Source organism: Botryllus schlosseri, chromosome 16 (genome assembly GCF_051294905.1).
Source record: "Botryllus schlosseri isolate E-star chromosome 16, Bs_hap1, whole genome shotgun sequence".
Classification (NCBI taxonomy): domain Eukaryota; kingdom Metazoa; phylum Chordata; class Ascidiacea; order Stolidobranchia; family Styelidae; genus Botryllus; species Botryllus schlosseri.
This window is the reverse complement of record NC_137251.1, coordinates 16132550-16149956: the sequence shown is the minus strand read 5'-3', so window position 1 is coordinate 16149956 and position 17407 is coordinate 16132550. Positions and strand designations below refer to the sequence as shown.

General features: G+C 40.7%; 1 protein-coding gene and 1 long non-coding RNA gene across 2 annotated transcripts; one reads left to right on the top strand and one right to left on the bottom strand.

Annotated features, from left to right (window-relative positions):
• The first annotated feature begins 2530 nt into the window (after positions 1–2530).
• Positions 2531–17265, top strand: LOC145458864 (uncharacterized). The gene is made up of 8 exons (XM_080337367.1): positions 2531–2694; positions 9056–9282; positions 9408–9525; positions 15995–16072; positions 16523–16594; positions 16652–16723; positions 16787–16879; positions 17158–17265. The coding sequence occupies exons 1-7, from the start codon at positions 2592–2594 to the stop codon at positions 16855–16857; spliced, it is 741 nt and encodes a 246-aa protein (XP_080193493.1). The 5' UTR covers positions 2531–2591; the 3' UTR covers positions 16858–16879; positions 17158–17265.
• LOC145458869 (uncharacterized) lies at positions 12060–12671 on the bottom strand. Its single transcript, XR_013921212.1, has 2 exons — positions 12506–12671; positions 12060–12441 (listed from the first exon to the last, which is right to left on the bottom strand). It is a non-coding gene; the product is annotated as an uncharacterized LOC145458869 (long non-coding RNA).
• Positions 17266–17407: the final 142 nt, after the last annotated feature.

The window sequence follows — 17407 nt, the reverse complement described above, 5'->3', positions numbered from 1 at the left end:
TCAAGCTGCACAAAATATTATGCGGTACATATACTATACAATTATACATATATAGGCTACTTCATCTTGCGAATATGTGTAAACGACAACGAATAATCGAAGCTGAACCCCGTGAATGAAACATATTGTCACGTGAACAGCTGCTGCATGTATTTTGCATAAACAAATGAGATTACTCCGCATAGCGATCATGGTCAGCTCACAGTTTCGTAACTCGGCGTTATATAGCCTGTATTTATTTAATGACTGCGAGCGCGCGTACACCGTACAGTGCCTTCGCTCGTTAATGATCACGAGGTCGAAGGGCAACTGTGAGCATCATGTGTATCGTGCAGTGACCGATAGAAATTAGAAAGCTGCTGAGCAGAAAACAATTTTAATGGTAACTTGCTGATGCGTGAACCCCTACGAGCTACCCTACGACATAACGTTGTTGTTCACGTCATTCAGAATTCAGATGATGCAAAAAGGTAGTAGAACTGTGAACCCTTTCATTATAAAAAATTTCCTGCGTAGCCTACTCGAACAAAGAATGAAACCCATGTAGTTGCAGCAGATTTGCTCTACCACCCTCCGCTGACCAGTGTTGGAATGTTACCTCGTGCAGTATCGCTCTAACTACATGAAACCAGCGCGTTGTTAAAGCTTCTCAGTACCGGTATCTGTGACTTACCCGCTTGGCGCTCAGCATTTCTCAGATATCGAGCGAGACAGTGTAATGGTTATGCGTCCAGCTTCTCGATCGGTAGGTCGTGGGTTCAATCCCCGGCCGGGTCAGACCAAAGACTCTAAAACTGGTATCCGTGGCTATCCAGCTAGGCGCTCAGCATACATGGATAACGTGGAGGAGAAAAATACGGTGGTGCAGACTAGATGACCTTGCTTAAAGGTCGTATCGCATCTCCATCGTCAAAAGCACCTCGATGGTGCCGGCGAAAATAAATCTGATCTCTCTCTCTCTCTCTCATGGAGGGGTGGTGCCAGACATAAAAAGCCCTAGAAGGCTATATCTGCCCCTTCTCTTTTTAAGCGGTACATGCACGTCATGCCCTCAAGGCATGCATATGCCGCGACGACATCAAGGACAAAAATATATAGCGTCCTATTCCTATTCCTTGTCCGTAGGCATCCTTTCTTATTATCCAGACGCATTGTGTTCAGGTGCAAAGATAAAGACTCCTAAACAAGTCTTGTGCATTTCTGTAATTTGTACTGTCGTTGGTTAATATTATATACCGGATGTCACATTCGATAGTCGATCATATGACTGTGGTATATTCCTAGGTCGCGGCCTCGCATACAGTTAATCGGTTGTGGCCTATTCTTGAAATTGTACAATGCAATTTCCCGGCTGACGCAAAGTGACTAATGATGACATAAACAAGTACAATTTTCCAAAATATACCCAGTCACTGTGATATAGGGGCAGTAATGTAGTATGCTCGTCACTCGCCAAGTACGCCAAGTACGCTCGTAACTCGTCACTTCTACTTGAATAGAAATGTTTTCACTTGATTGATATAAGTGTAGCGTCAATGTTGTGTCTGTAATTTTGCGTTCTCAAATATGCCAACCCTAACTATATTGAGAAACATTAGTCTGCTCGACTACAGAACTGCAGCATCGACCAATCGTGAAATTTTCGAACTGCTGCAATTGGATGCATGCGTTGCGCCATTCATCAATCGTTGCTGCAGCAATCGCGCAATGAGCGGATTACATACATCGTGGTAATCATGAAGTTGCATATCCGAGCCTACACGAACTTAACGGAGCATTGCAAATGGGATGTGGATATCCGCTGGGTGTTATGTCTGCAAGTAAAGACAGCGCTCCATTCCTTCTTATTACAATTCCATTTATAGGCTTTATTTCTTAAAAATAAAAGCGACATGGCACCGCTGTCGAGACATTATGAGACGCATTTCTGCTCGTTGGTGATGTTTGTGTTTTTTACTGAGTAATATATAGAAAGGCGCAAACATCAGTCTCGCGAAATCCCAGACTCGAAAAGACTGAGGCTTCTCCAGACGGGGATTCCGGATTGATTTTTCTCTGGCATTTCATGCCACGAGCACCGCTAATGATAGCATTGCAAGGCACCATTTCCTGGTATATAACATAGGCGGTAGAACTTGTTGGTGTAGCTACTCAAATAGAAGTAGGAGTCGGGTGGTAAAAATGCGACTCTTGGAGGTAGAGAACTTCAATATACAATTGAATACTATATTCATATTGAAATAAACCCGAATATGTTCGGCTGTCACTCGTCAGGGGTAATCGTCAGCAATCCAATTTTCTACTTGTTGCTGACGATCACCCTTGACGAGCGACAGCCAAAAATATTCGGTATTAAAAATATGAATAAATAGTCAGTAGTATAGTTAGTAGTGCATGACCGCTGCAGGTGGAAACTTAGATAGAAAATGTATAGTAAACTATGTATAGCTGCTGTTTCATCTCAATTTATCCCAGATCTGGATTTATGGCCCGTTCATGCAATCGTTCAAACAAAATTTTAAGATGTACCCACGTATCTTATGCTTTACCTAGGTTTACATCGATCTCAATAATTCTTTGAAGCTGTTTGTATGACCATAGATAGACGATATTTTAGTATGGCGACTACGACGGTTGTCATGCTCGGCTTAGTGATGCTGATGGCGGGTACGGTCGAAATGGCGCGGTTGCAACGTAAGTTTTGTTTTGTTATAGTCGTCGATACAATATTACTCAAGCAATTATTCGGTATCTGACAAATAACAGTGAAAAAAATCTTTCTTCCACTACAAACTGCACAATCAATCAACTCTATTGCAATTCTATTACGTTTTAATCAGTTGCCATCCTGAGAGATATCGTAGTGGCCATTTTCACCACATCAAATCTGACGATTATTACTATTATTGAACTGTCTTGTGAGGTAAATATCGGATTATGAGACCATCGCTGTTGGATAGCGCTCTAGTTCCACATATATAGCCTACTTTGCATTGTGCAACCCGCGGCTGAAAGAGCAAAATTACCCGGCCTGCAACGGTGTGATGCTGTCCACTTTAGCTTATAGTCTGGTACGTATGAGCTAACATCAAGTGGGCCAAGAGATAAGGGACAAATAAATAAAATATGCATATACTGAATTCACACATGCATATGTTCGACAACAACTATTCGATACCCTGAATTTCTTTGGCTTTTCTCGCGATTTACACCGCCGACAGTATGGCAGACTTGGACAACTAGAAAATTTTCAGCTTTTCCAAATTAGATTACAATTAGAATTAGAGCAACACAATTTTCCAAATTAGCTTAGAATTAGAATTAGAGCTACACAATTCTTCCAAATAAGATTAGAATTAGAATTGAAGATACACAGATTTTTCCAAATTAGATTAGAATCATAATTACTGAATTCGCAAAAAACTTGGAAATTGAATGAAATTGTGAATGAGAAATAGATACAGCTAACATCAAGTTCAGTTCATATAAAATCACAGTGCGGTCTCATAACCATGAGAATGGTTAACGCAGTGGTTCTCAACCTTTTTCACCTCGCGGCACCCCCCTGTGGAAATGAAAAATAGTTCGCGGCACACCAGCATAGTAGTTGTGAGATTTTTTAACCTACGGCACCTGAAAACCACCTGAATACTTATTTTAAGGGATTTTATATTGATAAAACCTTAAGAAACGATCATTGATACTAATTTGGAGGACTGTTTTAGCTTGAGCAAGTCAAAAATCTACGAAAAAAGTCAAAATTTTCAATGTATTCTTCCACTTACGGATGATGATTCCGGAACATCTAATTGACGCACCTACGGGGCTCGTTCACTTTCGGACCAAACTCAGTACAGCCTTACGGAGAAAAATGGTTTTTGGTCCGAAAGTGAACGAGCCCCGTCCTGGTCCGGGTTCGTTATATTCCGATTTTAGAATTAGGCTGCGTGATTCGCAAAATGCAATTTTGAAATGTTAGTCAACTTATTAGCTCACAGATAAAATGCAAAGATACCTCAAATATGTGACTGGCAGTACTGAACTTGAAGAATTCTTTCAGAACTACATTCAGTGTAGTAGAATTTATTACCTCAAAGACTCTTCGTGTGCCCGTTTTCAAGAGTTCGCGGCACAATTAGAAGCAGAACGAGTTTCAATGTAATCTTGAAATACCGTTAATTGTCTGTGTAAGGCAGGGGTCGCCAACTCAAAACGGGTCGCGGGCCACTTTTCAAATTTCGCAGCGGCCGCGGGCCTCATGAATTCAATCGGTATGAACTAGGCAATCATCGTTTTAAAACTCTACGTCAGTACAACGCCGTGCTACTTAATTTAGGCAATGGGCGTAGTGACAACAAAAGAAGTAATATTTTATCAAAGGAATACAAATACAACAAAAAATCATTATCATTAATTTCATTTTATTTTGAAGTCTGAGCTGTGCACGATACTGGAAACGCTTTTAAGCGAATAAGAACTCGATATTGGGGCTAGCGAGATACGTTACTAGCTGAAAGACCATCTCCACGTAGAGCTTGATCGTGTGGGGAATCCCTAAGGCAGTGGTTCTCAAACATTTTTAGACACGCGCTCCCTTAATGATACTGAAAACTTTCGCTCCCCCTTATCGTCATATCACAAAATGCAACAAGAATGCTAGTAATCCCAACGGATAGTTTGATGGCATTGAAGGTTATGACTGTTGATATACAGAAAATACACGGACCATACACACAATTTAAATTTGATGTAAATCGCGCGCAGCGCGAAAAACTTTTCAGTTGACCGCAGCTTCGCGCCCTTTTCAGATGCTTTCGCGCCCCCACAAGAGGGGCGCGCCCCCCAGTGAACCACTGCCGAATGCCGTTTTATAGGCGTCTCGATCTTGGCAGTGTTTTGGCCATTGCACGTCAAGGCAATTAGCCCAGCCCATTCATTTCAGCAGATTATTCTTCCTCGATGGAATGCTGTTGCCATCTCCAAAGCCGTTTTAGCTAGTGACGAATAGTGATGTTGGGCTTAGGAGAATAGCTTATTTCGAAACAACAACAACAACAATACTTGAAACTGCATTACAAAATGGTTTTCTCAGCTTTCTACCGAAATCTCAAATCACGTCGCGGGCCGCAAAATATGACCTCGCGGGCCGCGTGTTGGTGACCCCTGGTCAGTGGTGGCCCTACGAACGGGGGGGCCCTGGACGAGACTTACCGGGGGCCCCCTATAAGTATCTATCCGTAACTTCTGGGGGGCTCCGCCCCCCAGACCCCCCTTCCGCATCGGTTATTATTATCTATCTTTCACCGCCGCTAAAGGTTTGCCCAGGTCCTGGATTCGCCCATGTCTGTTTTGCACGTGTGCAAGGATAGACTACATCAAAACTAAGTAATTCTACCGCATGATTATCGGCGTACGGGACTTTTCTAACAAATGCAGTGATTTGATGATGATTGACACATCTGTACGGAATCATATTCTTGCTTGGTACACGGATTTTCATGTTTATTCGTCATTCTCCTTGAAAAAAGCGCAAAATCCTAATAGGGGGGGGGGCCCTTCGACCAGGGGAGGCCCCGGGCGACCGCCCACCTCGCCCACCCCAAAAGCCACCACTGCCCCTGGTGTAAGGTGTATTGTATTATATGATTTGATTCTCTCTTGTCACGACTACTGGAGTACCGGTACAGCTAACTTTGTCTAGAGTTCCTTTTATTATTGCATTGTTATGTCATATTTAGCCAATTTGGTTTTCTGTAGATTTTTCATTGTGTGGTAAACTCTTGATAAGGGGTACACGAAAAGCCTTCGAGTTAATATACTCTACTGCAATTACTATAGTTCTGAAAGCAATATTGAACAGTTCTACCGGAAACAAAACAATTTATTTAATTTCATTACTTCAGTGCGAAATTTGCGCTCGACTTCTAGCGCATATCCAGTCTCGATCACAGGATGCACATGCACATACAGTGACGTGCGGTCCAATGAGGCAGGTGAGGCAGTGCCTCACCTGTCGTCTGGATGAGTAAGTGAAAATTGTGAAACCCCTCCATGAGTCGATGATTATAATGATGTTACACATCGATGTTCATAAATAACTAAATTGGAACATTTTTTTCACCAAACATCATCAATTTGCATCATTATTATTCAAAAATACAGCGCGAAATGAGAGGTGAGGCACGGGCGGGTCGTGCCTCACCTGCAACAATGCAATTCATCATAAATAGCTCGGAATTCTTAATATCTGGAATCAATGAAATGCTATAGTCACACTGATTCCGAAAATCTAAATATTAACAGTGTCAGACCACCAGAACCCCCTAAAAATCGCCAAGGAAGGTGACCTTCACCTTTATTACAGACAATGCCATCGTAGAGAAACAATGGCAAGGTGAGGCACAAACGAATCTGCTTCATGCACTATTCGCTAACAATTGGACAATCGTAACCGAGTGAAACGCGCTACTGATTTCGGAATCCAACAGTCTTGTAGGAATTATATAAGATTGAAGCGACGGCCAATGCGTAATGCGAAGCCAATACATTCCCTTACTTATTGTGTAGCTGCTATGTATTTTGCACCCATAGCTACGTTAAATTGTGGTATGTGATAGCTATTTGCATAGGCTGCAATGTCGTTGTTTGTGTCCTTTATGCTGTGTTCGACTGCAATCCCTTTAACCGTTAATTGTGGTATGTGATTGTGATAGCCATACTTACAAAGCCTGCGTTGTTGTTTGTGGTAGTGGTGCCACTCCCAAACAATAGATCTAGTGTATTTTGACTTGACCTAGTGCATTTTCTTTCGAAATTCATCAAATCTAGTGTTTTTTACTGAATAAAATTTGTAACTAACGTTTTTTTTCTAATTTATAACAGAAGGCCTACTTGAAAAGATAGTAATTATTGTCTAAACATGCCCATTTGGCACAATAGCGACCAGTCCTACATGTATTATAGAATGTGAAATTGCAACGGCTACCAGTGTGCAAAGAAAATGCTGTCTATACCCGCTGCTGCTGTTATTCACATTTCAAGTCTCTTTACGTGCGTTTTGTTCTTTTGTATGTGGGGGAGGGGGGGGCGTGCCTCACCAGCCGTGAACCTCACCGCACGTCACTGTGCACATATGAATGCTATTATCACCCTCATCTCTTCTTCAATAGCAAGTAACCTCCCTATTTATTTGGGCTTTTATGTTGACCAGAATGGAAATCCAGTCTCGCAAAGTTACGGCGTGGGAAATTGAAGTACAATCACAATTGCCTTTTCTCCAATGCAATGATATTCCTTCCGGATTTTCATTCAAAATTCGTCGACAGCCATCTCATTGTACCATAACTTCAAGCTTCCGACAGTACGGACGTCAATCAGCTCTACACCTCCTCTTTTAGATTTAAAGTAAAATGGGTTTCTTGTGGCAAAAATGGGTTTTTTACCCATCCATAGTTTTCGGTGACTGTTGGAAAATAAGCGTATATTTTTGCATGCAAACAATTGAGATGCCGAACAAATAATTGCACGATTTCCCTGTTATTCGTTTCGGAGAAATGGGAGAACATGGTACAAATTCCTGCTTCTTGTACTGACCACATTTTGAATTTCCTTCAATTCTCTAATTTTGCAACAGTTTTCATTCTTGCTTGCATACTGGAATTTGTCTTATTTAGGTGGTCCAAGATATCTACCAAACACGCTAATATCTCTGAACATGTCACAGATACGTCTACGAATGGTATCATTTGACATGGGAATCGTTTTTAATTCAGCTGCAACTTTGGTCACAAACATTTTATTGACAATTCCATTGCAAGACGGAAAAATAACTTTCTCTGCTTCCGCGCGAGGCTTTGAGAATTGTACAAACTTCACATCAAGCTCGATTTAGATTATTTATTGATCGTTTGCTATATACTAGAATTATTTTGCTCATAATTTGAAAGCTTCGAAGAAATCGCTCGCGGACACATGAGAGACGTAACACTAGTGTGCCGCGGCACACCGGTTTGGAACCACTGGGTTAACGTTTGTAAGCCAAGCTTGGCTCGCTTTGCACTCACCAGGGGTCACCAAGACGCGGGCCACATGCGGCCGGCGATTTGATTTGTGATTTTGGAAGAACACGGAGTAAAGCATTTTGAAATACTAAATTTGATTGCAGTTTCAAATTAATATTATTATTATTATTATTGTTGTTGTTTCAAAATATGCTATTCGCCTGTGCCCAACAACACTATTCCGAACTAGCTGAAACGGCTTCGGCGTTGTACTAACGCAGGGCTAATATTAGTCACAATTACTACTATGATTGTAAGTACGGTGTAAGTAATGCGATGGTGGCTTGGCACTGGATTTCCCTGCGGAGAGGAATATTTTTGTTAACTCGCTGCAAAATGCCGTGGACAACGAGGTATTTTAAGGAAAACAATAAATAAAATTAGAATTAGAATTAGAGCATAGAAACATTTCACAAATTAGAGTAGAATTAGAATTAGAGCAGCGAAACGTTTCACAAATTAGATTAGATTAGATTACTTGCATTTCGCTCTAATATAGGAAAATTAGAATTATCTAGTTGTCCAAGTCTGCAGTATGGTTATCTGTATTGCCCTATATCGAACTGTATTGATAAATCTCGGAAGCGCCGTTACCTTGATGACCCGAGCAATTACTAAAAAGCCAATGTGCAGCTTCACAACCTTAAATACCCAAACTCGCTGTGGAAAGGGTTGCACACCCCTTTTGGTATTGTTTTTTACGACATACAGGCCACATCATGGAAATAATATTGTATCAAAGGTCTTCCAAATTGTGGTGTATGCAATGGATTGTGAGGTGAACGCACCAAATTTAAAACGATAGGTTCACTGATCTCTTTATCTAAGCAACTGCATTTAGGTGTGATCACAATTCAGTGTTCAATGCTCATGTTGATTAGGTCAATGGTCGGTCATGCATAACGTCGGATTTCGAGCGATATCCAGGCTCATCATTGTACGACTTTTCATTGTGTGCCAATCAAGGTCTTCCTCCTACCGTTCTGTAATTGCAGCCGGATCTTCCTTTCATTTCCAATACGACGGCGGTGACTACTGGTTTCGAATCGACTGGTGGGGTACCGTAAATTTCGCCACCGCGCAATCCGAATGCAAAAGCAAGTACTCTGCTGGAGTGTACAAGGTCCGAACTGCCGCAGAATACGCAGAGGTTCAGTCTCAAGTCGAACAGAAGATTCCTGCGGCCTGGAACGAAGTGATGCTGTGGACCGACGATGATGGCGTAAGTACTAAGTAGCAGAGTAATAGGCCTACTTGTAAAGCATATAGTATAATAGCCAAATAAATTATGGCAAGGACCATCGCGAATTCCATATTGATAAATACAGCTCGCTGTCTTATTTCCAGAGTGCGGCAGGAACAAAATATTTATTGGTGATATGGAGACCTGGGACTGGTGGGCCAAACGGGAAGGATAGCCAGCCTCTGAGCTACTATGGTCACGGATACGTTTGCTACAAGCCTCGTAAATATAATCAATATTTATTATTAAAATTATGGCAGTGCCTGTGGCGTTTACAGCAACGAGGGTCTTTAGCGACACTTACTGCGTAATTTTATTAAAAGTAACGAATAAAATATGTCTAACAACTACGTAGCAGAGATGAGCGGATTTGAAATTTCTATGTCCTAATCCAATCCAAATCCGAACCTTCAAATCCAAATCCAAATCCTAATCCATAACTTTTTCATATTCAAGTCCATGTCCAATCCTAATCCGATTCCAACTGGAAATTCAGAAAAATTACTAATTTATGCCAGGGAGGGATTCGAAAATTTTCTGTCACAACCTACAATTCACTTGATTCAAGATAACTTAGTAACCATAAGTACATTAATAACTGATCTGAATAAAGTTTGTCGCCATTCGCCACACGACATTTCAGTCTCTCTCTCTCTCTATCTCCTAGAAAATAGGTAAATCCAATCCAAATCCTAATCCGTTCTGAAAAAAATGTCTAATCCAAATCCAATCCAAATCCGACAAAATTTCACAAATCCTGTTTTTTCAAAACCTAATCCTAATCCATGCTCATCTCTGCTACGTAGACGTTATAACCAAGCGGTGCGCATCTCGTATTCCCAATGTTGTCTCCAGCGGAGACAATTGAAGCGTAGCCATTTTGTCTCCTTGGCTACCTAGTCGTCGGAAATTTTACCTGGGCGCTTATGGGTTTACGCATTGTACCTTCATAAAACGGACTAATAATCAGGTACTGTTAGTTATCAGCCGTCCATCTTTTGATATTGCGTTTATACTAAACCATTTATTCCTATAACTTACAGATTATAACATCGGGAATTCTGGGAATAGAATAAGAAGTACGATAGAAACAGGATATAACTCAGATGTCAGAACAGCAGTTAGCTATAGAAGTAAGATTCACAACTCTGAACTAATATCACTGATCACTGGGTGATCCTTTTAAATTTTTCATCCATATGCATTTTCACATCCATGTACAGGTGATTCCAAGATAATGTCGAGGGGTGGGGGTGGGGATCAGTCGGTCAGGTGTGCTGTGCTTATAAGTTATAAGCTTATGGCTGTACAAAACGTTTGAAGGCAGTATCGAGTTTGTGAGGAGTTATAGCGAGGATGAGGAAATACAGTGTAAGCGGCGATATCCACTTACTTTTTATCTGTGAGATTTTAGCATTTATTAGGGAGACAATATTTCATCTAACACTTTGCTTGATGCCAGCTTGACACTTTGAAAATTTTTCTATTTACAGATACATGAACAGATGATTGTATTATGCATTAGTTTGCAGCTGAAGGAATGCTTAAGAACACCTGATTATTACTATGGTATGTGTTCAGTTTCCCTTGGAAGCAATGATGCTCTGAAGAACGAATGGATTAGAGACATCAAGAGAGAAAATTGGAAGCCCTCAAAATATTAAAGGATATGCTCCAAAGAATGGAAAGAGCTCTGAAACAATGGAATGAGCAAGAAAGAGCCACGGAATAGAGACTAACACCGAAAGGAACTGTGACATCGAGCAGACGAGCACTAGGCCAAGGTGGATGCCAGTTTGAGAAACTGCAACTGGTCGTTCGGCATGCTCCTATCTGTGTGTGTCTTGTTCAGATGAAAATATAATCTGACGATTTTTGATTTATTTTCACCAGCGGCCTGACTTTTCCGTGCTTAGTATCAATTTGGTCGAAAAGCTGTCACAGACCCAATGAAATCGTCTCGAGACCCTCACTTAAATAGGGGGGTGGAATTTCTACGGAAATCATTTATGTATAATTATTAGGGCGGTTTTTTTTGACATGTCAAAATTGTAGCGTTAAGTCAAAATTTGTCAAAATTTTTCATCAAGTCAAAATTTTTTTGACATCTGCATTTCGTTTGTATCGTAGATTCTGCACTGTCGGTGTACATATCATTTGATATTTTACAGCTTGTAGCCTATTTTATAGGCCTACCGTTGTAAACGGCTAATTGTCTGCTCATTGTGAATCGTAAACGGTCAAATAAAACAAATAGGTAGACATGGTGTTATGGTCAACGTACCGCAATATCCTAACTGAAGAAAGACTTCTTGGACATTGCATCATTCTTACATTAAGAAGCGCACGATGAAAAATTGTGATGTAGACAACATTGTCAGAATAAAGCAACACGGTGTGTCGCCAGCAGTGTACGCACAACTTGAGTGTTGTCAGCCAACAACTGCTGCTGTTAAACGTCCTTGGCAAGCTTCTTAGTAAGGACATGCACTTTCAACCCAAGAATGTAGGAAAGTATCTCTCGTTGTACTACAACATCTTTTAATTATTTCTACCATAATACATATTGTAACCATTGGAATTCTTCATAGGGCCAGATTTCGTTAAAATAGGGCCAGATTTCGTCGTAATTATCCTTCTTTATTTCGGTGGCACAAAAGACTGGCATATTTCCGGCAACGTTGAGAACTATTTATGAATTGCCCAGTTGAACCATACTCTTTCTATGTGGATCGCTAAAATAAAAATACCGTATATCACAATGATCTCGTTGATATATTTCTGGTGCATAGAACCGTATAGTCATAGTGCAATTACAGTTTAATAAGCGTGGCAAAATCATGGACAGGGCAGAAGCAGTTTAGGTTTAGATAACTTCTTTGAGACATCGAGAGCAAACTTGATGTGTTCCTGCACTCGCAAGCAAACATCACCGAAGGTGATTAGCATCACTGCTACTCAAGACTGCTTCACGTTGAGTTTGATGTAGTCAGAAGCTAATCGTTGAAATATTCGCGTCGGAATGTCGTTGCAATGCAGTATCCCTTGAAGTTACACACGAGTCTTCGCCGTTTTAGATCCATCTATGGATACGGAAGTCGCAAATGCAATCCATGGCGTCATTCAAGGCTGACATACCTATTAGAAAGGGTATACTATAGTTCATTAATATGGTCTGTGTTAGTTTTGTGATAAAACATACTTATTCCAGACGAAAACCCCTCGAAAAGCGTAAAAACACGGAGAATCCCAGTAGTTCACCATAAGCACCAGTGCGCAAGTAGGTAGCCAGAGCTGTTTTTCAATTTTCTCCGCCGTCACGGTAAGTTGCGCACTCCAGTGTTTATATAGCTCAGTGGTTATAACTGATACTCCTGTTGAAGCAAAGAAGTTTCATTCAACAAAAGATTCAAATCAGATGCGAGATATTATTTTGTTGCTCAAACAGCGCTCTAAATATGATGTGATATCAAATTAAATTACTTGAATAACTGATTGGTGGTAAAAAACTTGAACACGGCTTTTAACAGTAAATTCATATTTATTGACTCGAAGAACTTTTCGCGTGCCTCTTATCGAGAGCAACCGGCACGATAAAGGATACAGATGGATTCAAAACCAAACGGCGAATTGTGACGCAATAATGAAAATTTATAAATAACATGAATGGAAATTCAACCATAGCAACAATGCGGCGTACATAGCAACAAGCAACTTGAAGAAGTAGTGCCCGTGAGAAATAACATACAAATACAATGAGACAATGCAACAACACAGAAAGAAAAAAAAAATTGTACAGAAATACGGACGAACAGCTAAGCAACGACAACTAGTGTGAGATTTTAAGATTATACAAAATTTCTTTCTGGCGACAAAGGACCGGGTTGTTTAGTTTGATGAAAGTGGATTCCAAAGCTGTTAAATGTAGGGTTACCATACGTCCTCTTTTAAGAGGATTTGTCCTCTTTTTTGACTTTTTTGAAAGTGTCCTCGGAGGACGCCCTTTTGTCCTCTTTTTTGAAAATTTAGGTCAGATTTAGAGCAAATTGCGAGTGATATGCCGTAAATTAGCACAGAAATGACGCTCCGGCGGGTATTTCGGAGTGAAAAACGGTGATTTTAGCTCTGAGCGGAAAGATGACCTTTTTTTTCACCGGTTTTTGAGAATTCTTCTCCGGTTTTGCAAGTCTCAAATTTCTGAAAAAGAGTCCTCTTTTTAGATTTCCAAAATATGGTAAGCCTAGTTAAATGAAATATGGATCTACCCTTGGATAAAACTGAAAACATGTCGTCTGAATAGTTTGAGGCGCAAGACGGGTTGTCGATCAAATGCTGGCCAATTGAAGAACTGCATGCCGACACTTGGCTGTACGATTGGGATTTTGATGCGTGTTTCTGTTTACATTGCTGAGTGATATTTTCGGAATCAGGAGACTGCGATGCCGATCTTATCCCCTTAGGAACATGCTGTTTGATACGTTCTATAGCAAGCGTTGGGATGTGCGTCCCACGTACCGACTGTCACAGTGGCATTTGTATTCATATATGACCATACTTTGATGAAAAGCAGGCAGCGCATCCTTTCGCGTGCTGGGCAAAATTTGTTTGGTTGTATATACAATCCTCGCATTTACAGTGTTGTAACATGATTCGACGCATGATCTGATTGATTTGGTGAATCTATTGGAAACAGAGTCAAGCCAAGGAAGGTGTATGTACACCGGGCATCTGTTAGGGCCGAAAACTGTAGGTTGTCTGAATTTGCGCGTTTTCTCCGCAATGACAGAGTCAGTGATGCTATCGGGATATCCATTTTTGGACAGAATGGATCTAATCCAATTTAATTCTGCGGCAATTTGTCTTTAGAGCAAATCATAAGTGCTCGATGCACGAGGGTAGAGATCAAATTTAATTTACGCTTTTTCGGACAAAAGGAGTTCCACCTAACATAATGACCGGTAAATGTTGGCTTCCGATAAACTGATGTGGTGAATTGATGACCTGTTTTTTCTACCAATACATCAAGAAATGGTAGGGAACTATTTTCCTCTTTATCTACTGTGAATTTGAGGGATTGATGCATTGAATTTAACGTATCGAAAAAGGCATCACACTGTCGCTCACTTTGAAAAACCACAAACGTATCATCAACGTATCGATAATACATAAGTGTGAAAAATATAGTGTGAAATTTTTTTTTGGCAACAACTATAGTTCCCTAAGAAATCCGCCTTTTTCAAACTGGAGATAAAAGATTTACATGAGAGTTATTTTTCACTTTAGGGTGATGTGGTGTCGAGATCTCACGTCATCGCTTCATAACCCTTTGTGGAATCTCTGGCGCGCATCACTTTCACTTTCTCTGAAATAGTTGTTAGCCGATATTATCGCTGATACAAACACGGATTTCACCCCTATATCATCCCAGTATAGGCCGACCAGTATACAACAAATATACATAATACACATATACGTTTCATATTAAACCAGAGGATCCTAACCAGGATTAACACTATAACAAAGTGGATCCAGTACTAAGGTGTTGCGATGCTTTTGATACGGTGCCGCAAGGTTAAAAAAGTTGAGGCATGCGAAATTTAGGACTTTAGAATCAATACTGTGGCGTCATATGGCTTCATGTGTCCTTGTGAATACGAACCAGTGTGTTTATTGGGATTAGACCAGGGATGGGCAACCTTTTCAGCCAAATGGCCACTTGCATATTGTCGAAGCGCGAAAATTTTCAAACTTTAGAGGTCAATTATTAGGTCAATAATTTTATTACTTGAATATATTGCGGGTCTGCTGTATATCACTGGGCTCAGTTTGCAGGGACTGGACTATTCGGTGCCTGGACATATCGATATCGAAAGCTTCGGTCAGCATGCCTCAGTAATTTTGTGCCTAGGTTTCATCGTCGACAGTCTTTCTGCGAGCGCAAACGCAAGGTCGCATGTTGGATCACACTTTCTCTCGTAAATGCGAATATAGTTGGACTTAATCTGGTACATTAGGCGTTCCTTCATTTTCAGGAGTGGGGAACAATATTAAAAGCAAGAAATCGAGTGACAAACATATTGTGGAAAGAGTGAAAAATATTTTTACTTTAGATAAATCCACCGCAGAATATTCTGATATATTGTAATGTACGAAGATCTATGAAAAATGTGACTGCGGCCAATGGATCTGCCAATGCGTCGGAAGTGATATTTTTGCCGTCACATCTCTAGTGCTGCGGCCAGACTAATCAAATTTTTGGTTGGCCTTGCAAGCAATGTTCCCTCTAAGCTGCGCACATGCGCAAATGCGCAGTGTTGGCGCGGTCTCTGCGCACAGAAAATCTAAGTTGCGCACAAAAATTCCGAAGTGTTGACCTGTTTTTTTAGTCGCTACGCACTATTGTTCAAGGGATCTGCGCAATGAGTTGGTGAGTGTGGGCAGACTCGTCAAAAATTAGAGGGAACATTGCATGCAAGTTCACAATCTGGACAATCCATTTTTGATAATATTACCAATTTCGAAAATTACCTAGCGGGCCACTCAAAACCTTCTCGCGGGCCACGGGTTGGCCGCTCTGGCTTAGACCACCCCTATTTGAATTCAAATGTGTATCAGTTCCTGGTTGCGAGACAAGATAACATGAACAAAGTACTCCATTTCAAAATATTATATGTACAAATTGTCTGTCTAGGCGATCGTCACTGCTACGCCGATTACGACTGTCCACCTGGTTACTATTGCAACTTGGAAGAAAAAAGATGTTACCCGGGTAAACAAGTCGATATATTGGCTTAGGTACATTTAGGCGTTTTAATATCCCCCGAAACCTTGTGGTTTCGCTGTATTTTAATTAGAGAGAACTTCGATTTTGGCGAAGAGAGAGTAGGCTTTCTTCATTCCTTCCACGTTAGTCAGTGATCTTGATGACTTTGCTGTCATGGCGGACATACAGTCGCACGTCCTAGCAGATACAACTTTCTACTGCTTCGTGAGTTTAGCATACTTCAAGATTGGATCTATTGTTCCCCGTTACTCCACATCTGTCCAAGCCGTAAATCGAAAAATGTGGCAATCCGATTCTTCCAAAGTTTATCATTCCTTCAGACCTATAGGCCTAAATCTTCCACGATCAGATATCCTTACGCTCTTCTATTGTCTTTTCTTTCCTGGTCACAAATATAGTAAATGCCTATCATAACTCAACATTCTTTATTCAAAGTGAATTGCGGAAGCGGTATTGACTGTCCCCCTGGTTACACCTGCAACACCTCTGAAAATATGTGTGTGACAGGTAAGGGCCTAACTATGGATGTATGATATTGTAAAATTATAAAGCGCATATTTAAAGTTGACTGCAAGAACACACTTGACTGCCCGCCTGGTTTTCATTGCGATCCTGCCGTTTGCTATGTGACTGCGAGTGAGTTAAAACGTTCGAGCTGGAAAACACTTCATTTCCAATTACGAAGTTCGTCTATTCCAGATAAATGCGACGAGGATGTGGACTGTCCTCCCCGCCATTATTGCCAACCATCCACGAAAACGTGCGCCTAGCAAGAGGATCAGATCTACTCGTGTATGAAACCTTACTCCGCCACCATAAATGGCGGAAATTTGTTCCGGTTTAAAATCAATTTATTCCGGGGGGGCTTCTTTCACGTCTCTTCTCGTGATGCACGGATTGAATTAAACAGCTGTGAAACCAAAAATGCCATCGTTTCAAACATTTTTCTTGCAGTGTTATCTTCCAAATATTTCGTGAGATGGAGAGAAGGCATGGTATCATTGCATAGAATTAATATACCGAACCATCACATCGATTAGTATATATTTCAATCATCCTTTATATTTCAGACGAACGCACAGACGGACACAATATCACACAGACGTGGAGTAGTATAAAAAATTGTTATTCTGAACCATTTGAAGTTTATATTTAGAGTGCGAAGCATATTGATCTGATTCTATTTTGTAAAAAACTGTTAAAGTGACAGGATGAGGAAATGATTTATTTTATTTCCAAGTGGTTGATTATTTCGGTGTCAGCCGTCGTCACGTAAAAGATCCTTTACGGCTTGAGTGGGTGTAGGGCTAAATAATCAAC